The sequence below is a fragment of the Microtus ochrogaster genome, chromosome 1 (assembly GCF_000317375.1).
Source record: "Microtus ochrogaster isolate Prairie Vole_2 chromosome 1, MicOch1.0, whole genome shotgun sequence".
Lineage (NCBI taxonomy): Eukaryota > Metazoa > Chordata > Mammalia > Rodentia > Cricetidae > Microtus > Microtus ochrogaster.
This window is the reverse complement of record NC_022009.1, coordinates 9,459,132-9,478,837: the sequence shown is the minus strand read 5'-3', so window position 1 is coordinate 9,478,837 and position 19,706 is coordinate 9,459,132. Positions and strand designations below refer to the sequence as shown.

Sequence of the window (19,706 nt, the reverse complement as noted above, 5' to 3'; positions counted from 1 at the left end):
CATTGGTCGACTTCTCTGTTTTTATGCCAATACCAAGCTGTTTTCAATACTGTAGCTCTGTAGTAGAGTTTGAAGTCAGGGATGGTAATGCCTCCAGACGATCCTTTGTTGTATAAGATTGTTTTGGCTATCCTGGGTTAAAAATGTCTACTTCTAAGTATAGTGTAATATACTAAAGAAACGTCATTGGTCATAAAGATAGAGCTTGTTGGCCCTCTATACAACCCAAACCAAGACCCAGCCCACCAGCTCCAGATGTCTCATGACCTCTCTAGTCATACACACAGAGAGAACTACACTTTGGAGAAAGGAAAACACTGACAGGCTCATGCTGGTGCTAACAGCCACATGAATGAATGCATTTGCCTACTAATCTTCAGCTGCACTGCCAAGGCTCATTAAAATGTGTCCCAGGAAGTGCACAGTGCTGCCGCTGAGGTGAACAGAGTCTGGCTAGAGGCTCTGAGGTGCCAGCTCCTGTGTCCTTAGCAGGTAGGGTCACCACGCACATCAACTCGGGTTTTCCCAAGAGCTTTGTTTCTCGGAGGTTCTCACTGGCTTCAAAGGAACTGGTACAGTCTTCCTAAGGTACGCTCCTCAGAACCAAATCCTTTTAGCATGACGAATTGTTCTCCCCAATTACTCCTGGCTAATGAGACTTTTTACCCTATATTTTCTATAGGGTTAGTGAAGCATGGTGTGTAACAGCCCTCAGTCATTGTAAAAAAGAAACAAGCCCTGTGTTAAGCTGTTGGTTTTGCATCCTAGAGACAGAGTGATGAGCTCTGTTATGTTAGATAAAACCCTGCCATCCTTATTTTCATGGGCATCCCGGTCTCTTTCAGAGCCTTTCACCTATGTCACAGTAGCTTGTCAGTACATAGACCAAGGTACTGAGCACATGTTGTTAGATAAGAAAACTGAGGCAATGTCAAGTGTCTTAATCCCCCACCACTCCTGCCCACCTGCACAGTGCTGCTCTTTGCCTGTAGGTGGGTCTTGTTGTAGTGGGGACCTGCAGCCTCTTATTTGCATATAAAGAGCAGCTGTCTTTGAAAGGATGCCATCCCTTCAACCCTTGCTTGCACGTACACAGACACACGCAAAATCAAACGTCTGCCCATCCCCAGGCCTTCTGATGACTTGGTACTTATGTTGTCATCTGCCTATTAAAATGACTACAGGATTTACATGTACAAGTTCTTTCAGAAAAATAAAACTATTTCTGATCTCTTCCCTCTTCGGTCTGCTTCTGAAGGCAGTCCCCAAATGTAGCTCCACTACATATAGAGCCACAGTTGCCTGGTGGAGTGGTTGGCCGGTGAGCAGCTGCTTGTTCACTTGAGTTCAACTAAGTGGTGGTGCAGTCAGCACCAAGGGGCTGGTTCAGTAGCCACCAGGACTAGTTTGACGCATGGCTGTTCAGTCATGTTGGGTAAATGAGGTGTTACATGGATAGCAAACAAATGTGGAAGCCTAGCCTGGCTTTAATTCTTATAAACACATACAGTCCAATTGAGTTCATGGAAATTTCTCTAGATAAAGAAGCATGTCTCGAAAATCATGAAGAAAATAGCATTCATGTGATAGTTGCTGGCATTTTCCTCCCTCCCCCACCCCTTAGGAGAGAAGTCCAGGGCAGACAGGCCTTGAACAATAAAATGGAGCTAGCTCATAGAGGCCTGAGCAACTAGAATACCAACCTCTGTTTTGCTTTGGTAGAAATTGCTTCCTAATTACTGACAGGAACAAAAATAAAGAGACAAATCTATCTGAGCCCCTGACTTGGGAATAGGATTGTATTGTTGGGGTAAAGCCACAGGTACTGAAAATGCTTACATTATTATGGAAAATTGCTAGGCAGCTCTGTTTCACTTTGGTCTAGGTGGGATGGGAGGTTGTGACTTAGCCTTGAGAATTAGCAAACTGCCTAATTATGGAAACGCTACTGAAAGGGTATTAGTTTACTCTTAACTGTATCAGTGTTGGGTAGATTAGTAGTTCTTCAGCTAAGCTAGACTAGCCAGGGAATTTTAACAAGTAACCATGCCTGGCCCCACCTCATCCCAGTTAACTGGGTCTCTGGTGTGGGCCCAGGCATCTGGAGCCCAGGTGACTGTAACGTGCAGTAGAACTGGTGACGACAGCAGGATCAGACTAGCACAGCTTTGCCTGGTAGTTTTGTCCACGTCCCCCTTCCCAATCAAGGTCAGTCAAGGTTCAGCTCTGCCGCACCAGACAGGGAAATGCAGCAGCAGCTGTTAGAACTACTAAGGGTCATGCAGTCAAGAGCTGAAGAACCTGCTAAAATTAGAAGTAGCCTCACAGCTGCAGGGACATTCTGTATGTGCTGTCACAGTCTCAATCCGCTTCCCATATCAGCTCTGAAATAGGGACTTTCTGTTTGGCCACTCTCTGATGAACCGGAAGGGAGCGTCACCAGTGACTACAACAATGAGCCGCCCTAGCCTTGCAAAGTACTTGTAGTCATCCAAACAGCTGCTCCTTAATGGGTTAAACAACTGTTCCTATGCCACTCTACCAGTCCTTAATGTATTTTGGTTCTTGCCCCATGAGTATGTACATCATCCACAGATTAATCATGTTGAGCGTTTTCCTTTTCTTTAATTTTAGGAACATTACCCTTTTGCACTATCTAATAACTATTGTGGAGAATAAGTACCCCAAGGTCCTCAATTTACATGAAGAATTGCGGGATATTCCTCAGGCAGCGAAAGTCAAGTAAGTATGGTGACAGCTTCCTTTGACCAGCTTGACATGCAGCGTGGGACACTTAGCTGGCACCGCCTTGAAGTGTGAACGCGTGAAGTGGCCCTTCCCTTCCCTCTGGACACTGTATGAAAGAAAGTTTGAGTCACATCCAGATTATTCAAATGTGTTAAAGGATGTGTATTTGTTCAGGGTCCTTTGGAATACTCACCACCCCATCCTATAAAACTTGTTTTTCTTAGTAACCAGTGCATAAGCAGCCAGGCCTGTTGGCTCAGGCCTGTAATCCCAGTTTCTCCAACTCAGAAGACAGACAAGAGGGCTGCAAGTTTGGTGCCCACCTGGGCTACAAAGGGAGGTCAACACTGGCCTGGACAACTGAGCGAAACTGGCTCAACAAAAGTAAAACGAACCAGGCGGTGGTGGCGCACGCCTTTAATCCCAGCACTCAGGAGGCAGAGGCAGGCGGATCTCTGTGAGTTCGAGGCCATCCTGGTCTACAAGAGTGAGTTCCAGGACAGGCTCCAAAGCCACTGAGAAGCCCTGTCTCAAAAAAACAAAACAAAACAAACAAACAAAAAGTAAAATGAAGGCTGAGGATGTGGCCAAGTGGCAGAACATTTGAATAGCATGTAAGGCCAAAGGTTCAGTCTCACTAATGCTTTTAACAGCAGCCCTGTTGAGCACAGGTAACCCTGAGTTAGGGAGGATGCGTGGCGGAGCAGATAGACGTCTTCCTGCAAGGGAGCCGCCAGTCATTATCACAGATATACACACTCCTTGGAACCAAGCGGCCCTTTAATGGGAAGCAGTCTTTATGCAAATTAAGAAGCTAAAAATAAGATGGAAAGTCGCCAGACTTTCCCCACAAATCCTGTGCTATTCAGAGATGGAAACAGGCAGCGTTCCTTGCTGTTTCCTCCCCCTCTTTTTGATACACATATACTTAAGCTGGCCTTTTGCAGTGAATTTACAGCCTAGAAGGAGTAGGCTAATTATCTCCCTCTATAGAACTTGGCAGGAAGAACAGTCGGTAACACAAGAAATTAATCTGTAATAATGAAGTATTGGTGAGCTCTTCGATATGGTGGGAATTGTCTGTAAGAATTGAGTTTTAATCTTTAATGTTTAAAAGCATGAAATATAGAGTCTTTCTCCACTAAGAGCAAAGAAGGCAATGAAAATGAAAAGTAGCCAGGACAGCTCTCAGAAAAATGCCTGTGGACTGAGGCTAAGTGTTGTCCAGTCTGCACTGGAGGGGCTTGGGGTAAGCCACCGTTAGAGACCCTGTGTGGCTGCTGCTCATTTCAGCAGTGTGCTGAAGCACAGGCCCTGTGATTCAAGCATCAAATATTTTTGTGCACATGGGAAACATTTTTCTTCTATTTTTAACCTATAAAATATACCTGCTGGCCGAGGAAAAAATGTACAGAAAAATTATACATATAAGTTCCATATTTTTTAATGATAAGCCTTTTGTGGGACCTGAGAATAAAAGGGAAATTTTTTCATTTTATTTGTGTGTGTGTGTGTGTGTGTGTGTGTGTGTGTGTGTGTGTGTGTGTGTGTGTAAGCATGTGCCTTGACAAATCTTTGGAAGTCCTAACAACTGTGGCGTCTACTCTCTCCTCTCCCTGTGTGGGTCCTGAGGAGTTAACTGAGGTAGTCAAGCTCGGTTGCACTAAGCACCTTTGCCTGCTGAGCCATCTCACTGTCCCTGGATTTCTAAACATTTAACATACACACACACACACACACACACACACACACACACACACACACACACACCCCAATCCGAGCATGAACTCTCGAGCCACGGTGTACTACTCCTGTAAGCTTCATGATGCCTGCTGAAATGTTGCCCTTTTCAACAGCATGACTGAGCTGGACAAAGAGATAAGCACCTTGAGAAGCGGCCTGAAAGCTGTAGAGATGGTGAGTACCTGCTTCCCATGGTAACCACCAACCTCTTCACCGTCCTGCTGGAGTTCTGACCTTGAGCAAGCTCCCTTGGCCTGTGACCTGCCCAGGATAAACCTGGTTCCATAAGATAGAATGACCACCAAGAACCAGTGTGGCAACTTAGCTCTTTGCAGCCGAATGTCCTGAGTGACTGACCACAGTCAGAACTGGAAGTGGGCCTGGGGGGCCACCAATTCACCTGGGAAGTAGGCCTCCCTAGCACGAGTGGGCCGGGTGAGGCCATTTCAAAGACCCTCTCAATTTCCATGTTCTGTTACTGTTTGATGTTGACTTTTTGAAGACTGATGGAACTTCTCTGTTGCTTTTGAACTGGCTCTTTGGGGAGTCTTTACCAAACACGCACTCGAACATATTGTGCCCAAGGCACTAGGTCACAGTGATCCAGAGTCCCTGCCATTCAGTGCTGCAGTGGCAAGAGCAGCCAGTTCCCTCGGCAGGGCCCTGTCTAGATAAGCATAGTGATCAAAGAGGAGCGTGATGGAAGGGCTGGAGAGACCGAACATACGGAGACCTGTGATCGACTGGCATGTCCTGGGGGACGTGCTCCTACTGGAGGAGGTGGATACCAGTTATGGCTTCAAAGCAGGGTGCTGTGAGACGGTACACAGGAGGGAGGCTGCCCAGGTGCAGAAGATGAAAAGGAACCACAGGAATGTGTCAGAAGACAGAGAGGAGTCAGAATGTAGCAGGGCTGTGCTAGGACACCACCTTGGGAGTGCCACGTGAATACAGCCTCCTGCCGCAGAGCAAGTCCAGGGCTGAGAGCCGCCCCTCACAGCCCCGCCTGGTTGCCTGGGTCTGTACTGGGTGAGGTTACTGATTCAGAGGCAGGCGGAAATTTTCCCCTCCCTTAAATACCTTGCGAGTAATTTATCACTAAAAGCCATGGCTCCCCCATTGCTCTTGTTTTAATCACAGATCTAGACACTATTGAGTTCATTAAAGACAGTGCTGATAACAATTTATTTTCTCCCCCCCCCCATAAGATTTAGGAGAATGTTTTTGAGGGGTTAGGGACTAAAGGGAGATAAAAGAATTGTGTTATGACTACCTGGACGTCCCTCCACAGATCTCAGAAGGCCCAGCTTTCCCAGGGCATTTTGGTCACCTTTTCCTTATTAGGTAGACTTTCTTGAGACTCAAGTGGCGGTTGTGCCATCCCTAAGACAGGTAGTGGTCACTCTTGAGCCCTGTGTCCGCGTTAGCACAGACCAAGCCCCTGTCAGGGTGGTGTCCCAGGGGTGTGCTGTGGCTTTGCTCACTAAAGCATAGCTGCGCTGCATCTCCTGGGGGCACGTGGTAGCACTGTGCTCTTACTAGGAAAGGAACGCAGAAGCTGTCATAGGGTTTCTTTCTGTGCTTTATACATGACCAAAAGCCACTCAGGGAGAGAAGGATTATGTCACTTATATTTTCATACCACAACTCATCAGCAGGAGTCAGAGCAAGAACTCAAAACAGGAACCTGGAGGCAGGAGCTGAAGCAGAGACCATAGAAGAATAATACTGCTTGCTGACTTGCCCCTTTTGGCTTGCTCAGCCTGCTTCCTTACACCACCCAGAATCATCTGCCCAGGGGTCTCATAGTCTACAAAGAGCTGGGCCCTCTCATATTGCTCATTAGTCAAGAAAACACCCTAAGGACATGTCTACAGGCCAATCCAATGGGGACGTTTTCTCAGCTATGATTCCCTCTTCCCAGATGACCCCAGCTTGTATCCAGTTAGCAAAGCCACCAACTAGGGAAGGCTTTCTATTCCCCTGGCAGCCAAACTATCTAGCTCTAACTGGACACATTAGTAGGCAACAGAGCTGACCTCGTCCAAATATTCGTGTATCCTAATTGTTCTTTGTCCTAGTCAGTGATGCTGTCTGAAGTATCAGAGAGAAATCAGATAGTGATTGGATAATGACACCCTTCAAGATGCTTCACCATCACTGCACCCGTACAAACACACACACTCACACACACACACTGCTTGGCCAAAGTACTGAAACTGTGGTGTTGTCTTCTAGTCAGAACTGTTATGGGCTTTTGCTTATCCTGTCATTGATTGTCAGGGTCACATGGGCAGTGCCCTTTCACAATGAAAGGCAGCAAGGTCCAGAGTCGTCTGCCATCAAGAGCAGGGCCAGTAGTAGGCTGAGTCAGAGCCCATAGCCCGTGGGCACAACACTCCTGCTGAATAATGTTTGCCACGTCAGGGCAGGAAAAACGTGTGACCATCAGCCAGTCAGGTGGCACTGAGCATAGTTATTGCCATGACTGGGGCAGGTAGACTGAGCTCAAATTCTGCCTCTGTCATTGATCAGCTCCTTGGCTTTGAGCAAAGAATTAATTTCCTCTAAGCTCTGTGTGTCTCTGTAGTGGGGATAGTGATGCTGGGTACTGTGGCTGTTCAGAATGTGTGTCTCAAAATGGCTGGACTTCAGTCATCTATGTGATCCTCACGTGGAGAAAACGGAATAGTAACAGAAGGTTCATTTCCCTACCTGTCTATTCACCAAAACCTATTAGTGTGGACAGTAAGAAGGGAGAGGGTGGTTATGTTGCCAGATGCTGCAGCTGTAGTCTGCTGACCGAGATACCATGGTTTAGGATTTGAATAGAATTGGGAGAAGTGGGGAGGTGGGGAGCCAAGACACCGGAATTCTGCACCAGAACATCAGCCTTTCCTTCATAAATCTTTGAATCCAATGTGCTCCTACTGTTTGTTTGGGCTCTGTTGATTTGAACTAAATGTTAACTTGCTTCTGAATCCAGAGTGAGAAATCACCCCTTCATAATACTCAGAAAATTCAGTAACTGTTTCCAGTATTTCAGTGCACATGTCATGAACTTGGTGTGGAGAGGGGAAGGATGGGGAAGTGGAATAACATGAGAGCTTTTAGATGTGTTTGCTATCTGAGTTGTTTAACTTGAGTACTGTGGACTAGGAGACAAAGTGTGTGTGCATATGAAACCTACTCCATCAGCATCTGCTTCCTATTTTCAGGAGCTGGAATATCAGAAGACTCAGCCCCCCCAGCCTGGAGACAAGTTCGTGTCTGTTGTCAGCCAGTTCATCACTTTGGCTAGCTTCAGCTTCTCGGATGTTGAAGATCTGCTGGCAGAAGCTAAGGAGCTGGTAAATTTCCCTGTGCACTTACTTGTGTGGTCCTTCAGGCCCGAGTTCCCATGTGCTGCTTAAAGTCAGCAGCCTGTTTGGGAAAGGAGCAGTAGTATCAGACCGTCACAGTCAGGAAGTGCAGCAGCAGACAATTGTTTTCCAGGTTCTGCTGTTGCATGGAGCAGTGGTATTTTTATCCCCAGGGTAGCCCTTAGTGTCTTAGCCCTGTATTATCTTTTGCCTATGCAAGACTTTGAAGGTTTGGGATGGTGGCACCTTTCCTTTGGTTTCCACTGGATTGATATGCTCATCTCTGAAAGCAGAGCATGTGATGAGTTTGGGGAGCAGGTGTGACCAAGGTCACATATCTCTGTGTAGGATGCTCATCTGAGTCAGCCTCCAGGGACAGGATGCTGCCTCTGCAAATGCACAGAGCGGGCTAACAGATGCCTTTTACTTCACAGCATCTCTACAAAGGGATGTTGTTTTAGTAAGACACTCTTTTATGATTCTTCCTATTTAAGTTTGTTTCCTAATAACCTTTTGTTAGGTAATAACCAAGACTTCTAAGCTTGCTCCCTTGGTAAATCTTCCCTCAGGTACCATCTTACTATTCATAGGTGGCATTAAGCCCATTCTCTACCACAGAGTTCTACACTGTCCACCTCTGAGTGTGCATTGTTGTTGCTGTGCTAAAATGACCTAAGGCAGCTGGGGAGGAAAGGGTTTATTTGACTTACGTGCCCCAATCACAGTCCATCATGAAGGGGAGTCAGGGAAGGAGCTCAAGGCAGGAGCTGAAGTGGAAGACGTGGAGGAATGCTGCTTACTGACTTGCTCCCCACAGCTTGCTTCCTCATTCAACCCAGGACCACCAAGGATGGCACCGCCCATAGAGGGCTGAGCCCTCCAACATCAATCATTAATCAAGAAAATGCCCCCCCAAACTTGCCCACAGCCAGTCTATTGTAGGCAGCTGACTTTCCTCTCCTCCCAAGTGTGTCTAGTTGACAAAAATTACAGCACAAGCTTTCGGCCGCCACCCTACTCCGTTCACTTCAATCTCTCCTTCAAGCTTGAGTAGTAGGGATCAGATTGAAGTCTTCTGTGTGGTTTACTGATCTCAAGTTCAGAGGCTGTGTTCACAAATATCAGCTAATCTCAGTGCTACCTTCCCGCTGCACCAAATCAATAAGGAGACAGCTGTGCCACACGGCTGCCGTTCGGGCTCCACCTCTGACATATCACAGTGAGAACGGGACGAGCAGCATGGGTGTGGTCCAGACTCACTCTTGAGTTTGTAAAAAACGGGGATCCCTACTCTGGAGTCCTAACAGGTGACCTACCTCATCAAGGAGCTAAAATACAGAATCAACTGAGTTATTTTTATTTATTTATTTATTGAAACACACATGCAGAGTACTCTGTGATTTTTGTGTGTGGGAACATTAATCTGGCCCAAGGTTCCTTCAGATTTCTAAAACTAAAATATACATGACTTCATCATCACTAGAATTCCTAGATAAAAAGATCATCCGTGATGGCTTAAAGTGCATGAACTTGAATATTTTAGAAACTCAGCTGTAGACTGTTTATTACTGTTCCGTTCATTCCAGAACTTTTAGAAATCAGCTTATAAAACCATGAATCAAGTTAGACTACTCTAATGTGGTGTGAGAAGAATGCTATGTTTTTCCCTCAAGAGTTCTGTTTTGTAATAGAACATTTCCAAATAAGTAAAACTTTGAGACTAGTTCCACATTAAGAGAAAATGACCGAAAATATATTTTAAAATAGGCCAGTGAGCTGCTTCATTAAGTGAAGCCACTTCCATGCAAACCTGATGACCCGATGACCTCCCACCGAAGGGCAGAAGTGACTCTAAAAGCTGTCCTCCCACCTCAATGTGGGCACCATGGCACAGGTGCACCTGCACGCTTAGATCTATGTGTGCACACACAATAACTTAAAATAATAAAGTAATTATGAAACGTGTACAAACATGCATATCTTAGTCAAAATTGTCATATATAGGAACGTGGAAAACATCTTCTTTAATGTCATAATACTACTAAAATATCAGAAGCTTTGACAGTATAGGTAAAGCAAGAAAAATCAAATCAGTTAGAAACTGTGGAATTAAAGATGATACAAGCTTGCCGTGATCTGAATATGAAGAAAATAGAAGGCCTTATCAGGAAGCAGTTGAGTAGCACTGGAAAGAGAATTCAGTTGACTCTGAAGCATGGTCTCTGAGCTAGGCTGCACAGGGCCAGCACCGGGGCCCTTCCCAGCATGGGAGCTCAGAGCTGATGGTGATGTTGATGGCGCTAATGCTGAGACTTGGGATGGCAGACTCTCCAGGTTACTAAGGAAAGCCCTCAGAGCTAAAGCAGAAACAGTTAAGAGGTTGGAAAAGAAAATGCACATACTATTTTGTTTCTGTATATTTTATGTAAATTTTAAAAATTATCCCTAACTTTGTACTTGTCAGCTTCAAAAAGAGACGTTAAATGGATTTCTGAGACATTGTAAGCTTGGCCTAAAGTAATCTCAGGCAGAAACTTGGGACGGCACAAATGACTCCAGCCAGTTATTGTTCCCTAATTAGACCTGGGGGAGCCTAAAGACAATATTAGCCTTATTTATGGATAAGAAAAAGCAGCTGACAAGTCCCGGGTCCCATTTGTTTTCCATATTCACCATATGGCCCCAATAAATGGCATTAAACCCCTTCAAAGGACAGCTTAAAGCACAAGGTTTCCAACCCCCGCTGTGCTTGCTGTTGGTCTCTGGGTCTTGGGTGTCCTGGCCGGCAGTGTTCGGCCGTCTCGTGTTTACTGCTGTTTAGTTAATACAGAGTCATAGGAGGAAGTCATAGGTGAGATGAAGGGACAGGGCACATGGCTTCAGAAGTCAGGGATATTCCGTTTCCCGCTTGGGAAATGGTGGGTAGGTGCGCTCAGCAACTGAAGGTAAATAGGCTGGCTAAATCCACCAGTTAGAGCTGCGCTTCAGCCTTCTTGGAGAATTCAGTTGGACGGTGGAAATCAGTTCTCTTGGAACACTGAGGTCTTTTTTCTTTTTTCCAAATCTTTTTCTCCAGTTTACTAAAGCGGTGAAGCACTTTGGGGAAGAGGCTGGCAAAATCCAGCCGGATGAGTTCTTTGGGATTTTCGATCAGTTTCTTCAAGCCGTGGCAGAAGCAAAACAGGAGAACGAGAACATGAGGAAAAGGAAAGAGGAGGAGGAGAGGCGGGCTCGCATGGAAGCTCAGGTGAGAGAGAGGAGGCTCACTCAGCAGGTCCTCCCAGAAGCCCTTGCCACAGCCCTGTTTTCTGTGGTTCAGTCCCCCCGCAGGATAGACAGGGGCTCTGCTCCGGCACTCAGCTCTGACCCAGACCCAGGCCCTTTGTCCCCAGTGCTGTGCTGCACTGTCACGGACGGGATACCTGTGTGGTCTGGAGTGACTCAGACGGTTTAGATCCGTACCACATTTCTCTTGAGCCATTCGGCAGTTTCTCCAAAGACTGGAAAAGCCTGTCAGCATCCCATGAATGGATCGCCTTAGAAATTACTTTCAGAAGTGATTGTAAGATTTCAAGAGGACACTGTGTCCTTTATAATCACCCTAGATTACCTATTAACTTCCTCAGATGCAAAGAGAAACTATAATGACTTAACCTAGAAATTGGTAAGGGAGCTTTTTCTTTGATTGTCCATTGCCTTTACAGTTAGCCCTCACATCCCACACAGGTTAGGAGCCATGGATGAAACATGGCTGCACAAAAGAGATTCACTCCCTTCCATCTGGCTCACAATTCTTCTATGCTGAAAACAAAATACACTTTAACCCTAAGAGGATTCTCTCTATGTGCAGCTCAAAGAACAGCGGGAACGGGAACGTAAGATGAGAAAGGCCAAGGAGAACAGTGAAGAAAGCGGAGAGTTTGATGACCTGGTCTCAGCTTTACGCTCAGGAGAAGTGTTTGACAAAGACCTTTCCAAACTCAAACGGAACCGCAAACGCATTTCCAACCAGGTGACAGACGGTAGCCGGGAGCGACCAATAACAAAACTGAATTTTTAATTTTCTTGCATCCTTTTCTAGAAAGTGCAGTAGCAGCCTTTGGCGTGACTAGAACTTTACACTGCCTTGCAATCCAGACAGTGGCAATTTCTTCTCTCACCTGTGAGTGAAGTGTGAATGTGTGTGTGTGTAAATGTATGTGTATATATGTGAAAATGTATATAGAAGTCTGCGTGTTGTCCAGGGACCTCTGTGTATGCTTTAAAAGTTTATGTTAATGTGTGTGCTCAGAAACTCTCTGTGTATACATTCATATTGAGTGGGACTCATTTTCTTTGCCTGAACACCAATGGCTGTTCAGAAGCACAATACTCTCTCCTGAAACAGATAACAGACATTCCTTAACATTAAAAAAGAAAAAAAGAAAAAAAGAAGAAACAGAAGAAAAGAAGAAGAAAACAGGAAGTTAAAAAAAAGAAAAGGCTTGTCTTGTGAAGTATTTTGGTTTCCAAGATTGGTGTAGTGAGACAGTTTTCACTGGTAGAAATGGAGTTGGAAATACAGATTTGGATGAGTTTGGTGGCTGCTGGTGCGGCCCCTGCTGCCTGCATCAATGATTAACGTGGAAGAACAGCCTCGCGTCCCGATGCTGCTGCCGGGATACAGTCCACAGATGTCTGTTGAGAACATCTTGCACACATTCATACCATGTAGAGTGTCAATCACAATTTTTCTGTATGTTTAAACATAAACGCCAGGTTTCTCTAGTTTCATCCATTTTCCTGCCAAGGGCTCTTGATTTATTTCCCTTCCTTCCTTCCTTCCTTCCTTCCTTCCTTCCTTCCTTCCTTCCTTCCTTCCTTTTTTGAAAACACGCTTTCAAAAACACGCCTGGTTAGAGACCAGAATTGCCAGAACCTTCTTGTTGATCTACCAATACAGATATGTAAATCTGGAAGATGAAATTTCCCACCTAAGACTGTGGAAGAACTCCCTGCAGGTTCTTTATGAAGGCATACGGGGTGCTTTGTGGGGTGTCTTCTGTCTCCTGTGTAGGCCATGCTGCATGTCTTGGGATAAAGGACACTTACAGTGGACACAAAATGTCAACAGTATCTACAGGGATGCTCAGATCTATTTATCTCAAAGAATATTTGAAGCGATTGCTGTTACGTGTTGTCATTTTAAATTGTGTGTCACTGATGCTACCTGTACAACTTCGGTCCAAAAAAATAAAGCTCTCAGGGAGAAATGAAACAATGAGCATTAGAAAATAAAATATAGATGCTTACCACTCACCTGCCAACTCTTAGTATCCTTAAATTATATGACATGTAAAAAGGACTGTTACTGGTTTGTCTTTTGCTTTATTTATTTGTGCTCGAGTGTGGGGAGGGGCTGGTGTTTTCTCTGTGGTTTCCACCTATCCTTTTGTGGTTGGGTTTCCTGTGGAGAGAGTAGTTTTTCCTATTGCACTAGAATATTATTTACTCCCTAAATTGAGTTTTTCAGTCAAGTATCAAATATTTATTAAGCACTTACTATGTACCAGGCATAGTAGAGCTGTAGTGCTAAGCAAGACAGAGTCTCTGCCCGTCCAGGAGTTCACATTTTTACGGGGTTTTCAGGGACGCTAGAATACCAATGTGCATAGTATAGAAGGATCGTACTATTTAAAATAATCCGCATGAACTACGATGCTCAGTGCGGAAGGCGATCTGCGCTGCGTAAAAGCTGTGAAACAGTGCCCTAAGAATTGTCACGAGCCGTGGCTCTTTCCTTTTCCTTTTCCTTTTCCTTCATTGCAAACATAGCGACTTTCTACCCATTCTGTGGAAGTGAATGGCTCTTCAGTAAAGCAGTCACAGGTACAAAGCAGAGCTACCTCCCAGCCCCGAGCCACACAGTCTGCAAACACTGCACGGCTGCGGTGCTGCTGAGAGAGACTTGGCTCTGCCAGCTGGGAGGGAAGGAGAGGGATGGAATGGTGGCTTTCTCTCTCCCCGATTAAGTAAGTGCCTCTGTGTAGATTCTTTTCTCTTCGTAGCAGAAAAAGTGTGGCTTCGCTCAGTTTTGGAACTGTGGGAAGAGACTCGCCACAGAGAGCAAGTTTGTGTAGCGTGTCCCCTTGCCCTGTTTAAAGTCCTCCTCACTTGGCTGTGGCCATCCTGCTAGGCCTTCTTTGCCATTCTCAGTTTTGGTTTTCCTAAAAACTGTGTGCAGTTAATTCCATGTGCCATTGTTACAAACAAACAAAATCTACTTTTTAGACTGGTGCTGGTGTAAGTAGCCACTTTTCTCTCTTGAGTGTGTATTTTAAAGATTTTTTTAATAATGCCAAAAAGCAAAAGCATTATAATTTTTAAACTTAATTAAATGTCTCGTATCTTATTAGCTTAGTAGTTGGAACCACCTAGTCTTTAGGTGCAAGACTGTTGTTACAGAACTGAGAAAAAAAGATGTCATGTGTGTTATGAGACTGTACATTTTTTAAAATAGCAATATGCAATAAAGACGACTTCATTGGGTGTACACATGTGTTTTCTATGAATTATTAAAATAGCATCATCAAACTTCTTAGAGCATTCCAACATTGAATTTGAATGTTGCAAATCAGTGAATCAGAACTATAATGTATTTTTAAAGGTGTTCGTGCCGGAGCTAAAGGAATGTAATTTCCTATTGTCACTGTGTTTCGTGTGTCCAGACTATGTTGCTGCCTCTTTGTTTATTGTGGCACACCTACGCTTCTGAGTTAGGTGTGCTGGAATGCCAGCCTGCAGGATCTACCCCTTCCCGTTGGGAGGCCGTCCTGGTGTGTATCAGTACGAGAAACACCACCAGGGTAGCAGAAGGCAGGTTTTAGTAACATCCTGGAATGCAGAGGCTCCCTGCTAGTCTCCTTTCACCTCAATCCAGTTTGAAGGCAAGCAACTCTCAAGCCCTCCGAACCGTGATCTTTCTGATCTTTGGAATAGATTTAGTGTTCTGATAACTGCGTCAGTTTTGTTTGCTCTTAAGTTACCGGACAACTGCATATACCCAAACCTGTTCTCTGCAGCCGGTGTTCAGACAGGAGAGACATCTGCACGTCAGACAGCCTATCTTGCAAAGCGAGCACACCCTTGCCTCCTATCTCTGTGATAGGAGCCTTGCTTGCCCTCCATGTATGGATGGGGACATGACAAACTGTGAAGGCCTTAGATCATTATAGTCAGTTTGGCCTTACTTACCCAACTGAGGCAGTAGCTGGAGAAATGATCACTTCTAGCAGAGTGACATCTTGTGCTCTGTGTAGAACTTGACACCTTTTCTACAGCCTGATGTGGATTCATATGCAGTAAATTGGGTGTCATGTGTGTTCACATGTTGTATGAACAAGCTTATTTATACTTATATGTGCATACACATGGAGTCCTGAAATTGACACTGGTGTATTAATTCCCACCTTATTTGGGCAGTTCAGTCTCTTGTTGAACTCAGAGCGTGCCAGTTCCAGCTCCCTGGTTCTGACTAGTCTAACTTGCTATTTGTTCCGGGAATCCCTTATTTCTGCTTCCTGAGTGCTGGGATTGTAGGCCATCACAGCACCTGCCCTGTGCTGGGGGATCTTAACTCCAGTCCCTGTTTTCCAGGTAGAGCCATCTTTCCAGAAAGATTGGCACATTGGTTTGATCATAGTCATTCCAAATGACAGGTTCTGGAAGGGACAACTTTCGGGAGTTTCTGTTGGGTGGAGAACACAGCAAACTCTGAAAGCTGGGCAGCTCCTAGTCAGGTAGCTGAATAAACACAAACTTTGGGGTGTTTGGGATAAGGGAGGCAGGACTCTAAGTTCGGCTCATTAACTCTGGCGTTTACATTATGTTACATCTCTGTGTGCTCCTTCCTAATAATATGAGTTTCACTTAAGGTTAAAATTTTGTTGAGAGGGTAAGACAGATAGCTCAGTGGTTAAGAGTACTTATTGCAGAAGAACCAGTAATTCTGCATCTGGGTATCTAATCTAGAAAATAAACATTCACAAAAAGAAATACTGATGATATGCATATTGGGGCTTGAGAGATTCCACACTGGTTGGAACATTTGCTCTTGCAGAAGATCTGGATTCAATAACCAGCACCCAACAGTGACTTAGCTATCAGTAATACCAGTTTTCCAGAGGCTCCAACACCCACTTCTGGCCTCTTCAGGTACCATGCACACATGCGGTATGCAGCCAGAGACTTGCAGGCAAAATTTACCCATACACATAAAATGTTTTTGAAAGAAATCTGGACAGTGAAGAAAATGCCTGGCCTGCCCTTTGATCTCTTCCCTGGCGTGGCTTTACCACTGGGTTTTTTATCAACTGTTTCCATGGTATCAAACAAATATGCGCACAGGACTGGCAGACAAAGGTTGCTTTCTCTGTTGTTGATTTTGTTCTGAGAAGGTCTCACGGTGTCACCCACTCTTACATAGATGAGTTCAGGTCTCAGATTCAGTTGTCCTGTCCTAATCATCCTGCCTCAGCCTCAGCCTAACAGTGAGATCTGTATTTCTGTCAAACTTTGATGGGTTTTGGGTTTTCAGAAGAAATAAACGGTTCCTAAGGGGAGGGGGTTGTTCATATTACTTGTTAAAATTTCTTCTCAGGGGGTGCCATAAGCAACATCTACCCCTTCTACTAAAGTCCGAAGGATAAACTGGGGTACCATCCTGGTAACATTCACACTGGAAAATCTATGGGTGCATTGGTCTTCCTTACAAAGCATGGGTGAGGGATTGCTTACAGAGATGTGCTTACACCTCTCCTAAAAGACTGCACCTGGAAAGCCTTTACCCAGCAGAGATGAGGGCTTCCTCTTGTTTCCATTGATGAAGCCCCTTCCTAGTCTCCTCCAGCCTATATACTCTGGTGCCCCATCAACCCTGCCACCTGCAGTTAAGGCTGTGTTGTATAAGCAGGTAGTGGGGAGCAGCTGGATGTCCAGGGGAGCGTCTTGTGACCGCCCCCCTCACCTCCACCCCTCATGGGTGTAAACAGTCAGCCAGCCCAGCTGGGATGAGTCTTTGGGGCTCAGCTGAACGCCAAGATGGCAGCTGCTTGGCTCAGAGGACAGTCACACTCAATACTTGTGTTGATTAGTTCTCTCTACCTCCCTGCCTCTGCTGCTTTCTCTAGGAGGAGGAAGGGAAGTGGGTCAGTCTGTAACACTAATTTTCAGTGCTACTCCCCAGCTCTTTTATACTGATTAGGGTCATGTTGGACCTTTTTGTGCCAAAAAAAAAAAAAATCAGCAATCCCTTGTGATAGGGAGCATTTATATTAATGTCCTCACCCCAGCCTCCAGGGTAGAGAAACTTTCTAATTCTGATCGACTTGGGCTAGTCAGTGCCCTCTGAGATCAGAGGGAGTGCCCAGAGAGGATGCGGGACAAGGTTTCCAAAAAATACATGAAAGGAAGGGGGTATTTTTAAATGGAAGCCATTTTCTGCAGGACACCAAATTAATAATACACGTAAGTCAGCCATTTCCCTATGTGCCAGCAATAAACACAGAGTTTGAAAATCAAATAAAACCCCATCTCTCAAAATGAAATACAGCCTATAGGCACGGATCTAACAAAATGTCTGAGATCTAGAGGAGGGAAGTGAAACCCATGGAAGAAACTGGAAAACCGAAAGTTAAGATATTTCATGTTTGCAGCTAGGAACACTCGGGATATCAGTGCTTCCCAGCCCGAGTGATGGATTTGATGACATCTTAACAGAAATCCAATAATTTACTTTGTGCTTGTCGACTAACTGTATCTAAAGTCTATTGAGCATGCCCAATATTGACATTTTCTATAATGTCATTTACCAACTCTGTGATCAAAAACTGTGCAGTCTTGTTAGAAGAAAAAATAGTAATGTTTTCAGTAAACATGTGATTTTTTTGTGTTGAACCACATTCATTAGCCCTCATGTGCCGAATGCATCACAACAGGGTTGGACACATTAGAAGAGACCAGAGACCCCGAAATAGCCAACGCAGTATTGAAGGAGAGCAAAACTAGAACCTGGAAGATGTCTGCGAGTGGGAAGCCCAGACATGGAGCCACTTAAATATAGTCAGCTGATCTCTGGACAGTGGGAGCAGAGGGCACATAATGCAGTGACCATGAACAGACAAGGAACAGACCAAGGTGTATCCTAAAGAAAAAAAGATCAAATGACCAATGCAAACCAGAACTAAGAAAAACCTGGAGATGAGATGGAAGAAAGTCTGGCTCGAGTTTAGCTCTGACGTCCTGTAAAGACGCGGTCTATGAAAGAAAGAAACGATAACCCAAACTTTGCAAAGGTTTCTGGATTGGATATCCAGCCAAGTCAGTGGTGGGGCTCTCACTAAGCTTGCAGCAGGCCATGAGTCTGAGGCCCCAGCACCCCAAAAAACAAAGGGGCAGGAAGGAAAAGGGAAGTGAGGAAAACAAAATTCTATTCTGTGAAAACAGTCAAGAGAATGAAAATAGAAGCCATAGACTAGTAGGAAGTCTTTTCGAGTGACACCAGATTAAGGAATATTATCCAAGATGTGCAAAGAACCTTTAAAACTCAACAATCACAAACACCTGCTTTTAAAAGTGAACCAAAGACCTAGACACCTCTCAAAAGAAAAGCCGATGAGAAGATGCCCCACACTGGTGTCAAGAGGAAAATGAATGCAGATTAAAACAGTGAGATACCACTACACACTCACCAGAGCAGCCAAACTCCGGGAGAGAGCACCAAATGCTGGCTAGGATGCAGAGCAACCGGAGCTCTTGTTTACCGATGAGGAAGGGCTGAATGGCGCGGATTCATTGGAGAACAGAGGGACTGAGATGATTTGTGCTGTCAGACTCGAATGGCCTGAGAATGTATGCCTATGCAAGAACCTACATGCAGATCCTTAGGGCGGCTCAGAAGTCACCAGTATGGCTTTTAGTAAGTGAATGATTACAGGAGCGGATGATGAGGGATTGTCCGGTGCCAATATATATATTTGAATCAATCAAGCCATGAGAAGACACTCGGTGGCATGGTACTAAGGAAATGAAGCCAATGAAAAAAGGCCATGTACTGTGTGGTGACATTTATATGACTTCGTGAAAAGACAAAGCTGGAAGCAATTTAAAAAAATCAATGGTCACCAAATGGAGGGTAGAACAAGATTTTAGGGTGTGAAATACCCCCCATGTGATAGTACAGATATGGATATATAGTGTTAAATTATTTTCAATGCCATGAAATACGCAACCCCAAGAGAGGACACCAATTTAATCTTAGTTTTTGATGTAGGTAATGATTTATTGATGCAGGCTCATCGGTCCTTCTCAGGTGGGCTGCTGATGTGGGGCAAGGTGTGCTTGAGCAGAGGCAGAGAGTATACTGGAATCTCTGGCACTTGCAGTTCTGCTTCAAGCCTGAAAGGTCTAAAACAGAAAGTGGACGTTACAAAAATAAACCCCTGTGTGCGTGGCAAAGAAAAGTGTACACCATGTTCAGACTCTACATACCCAACCACCCACAGCATCCCAGCTAAACTAACTTGGGAGATTTTTAAGTCCTTGACTTTTCCAGTTTATCTAAAAGAACAAAGCCAGAGCTAGGAGGATGGCTCAGCAAATAAAGGCGCTTGCTGCCAAGCCTGATGATTTCCATCCCTGGATCCCCCTTGTTGGAAGGAGAGGACCAACTCTATCTAACAAGTTGACCCCTTTACCCCCACAAGTGTGCCATGGTAGCTGGGCATGTATGCCCACTGTGTGTGTGTGTAGCATGTATGCCCACTGTGTGTGTGTGTGTAGCATGTATGCCCACTGTGTGTGTGTGTAGCATGTATG

The 19,706-nt window shown here is 45.0% G+C and overlaps 1 protein-coding gene across 3 annotated transcripts in view; it reads left to right on the top strand.

The window, feature by feature from the left end:
* The window catches only part of Daam1 (dishevelled associated activator of morphogenesis 1), a 158,284-nt gene extending 143,902 nt beyond the window's left edge, over positions 1-14,382 (top strand). For all 3 annotated transcript variants that reach the window (XM_005343179.3, XM_013346226.2, XM_005343178.3), the window contains 5 exons: positions 2,635-2,742; positions 4,605-4,665; positions 7,710-7,841; positions 10,930-11,100; positions 11,704-14,382. In XM_005343179.3, the coding sequence (XP_005343236.1) occupies positions 2,635-2,742; positions 4,605-4,665; positions 7,710-7,841; positions 10,930-11,100; positions 11,704-11,913 (682 nt within the window). In that variant the 3' untranslated portion in view covers positions 11,914-14,382. The remainder of the gene's footprint in view (positions 1-2,634; positions 2,743-4,604; positions 4,666-7,709; positions 7,842-10,929; positions 11,101-11,703) is intronic.
* The last annotated feature ends 5,324 nt before the right edge of the window (positions 14,383-19,706 follow it).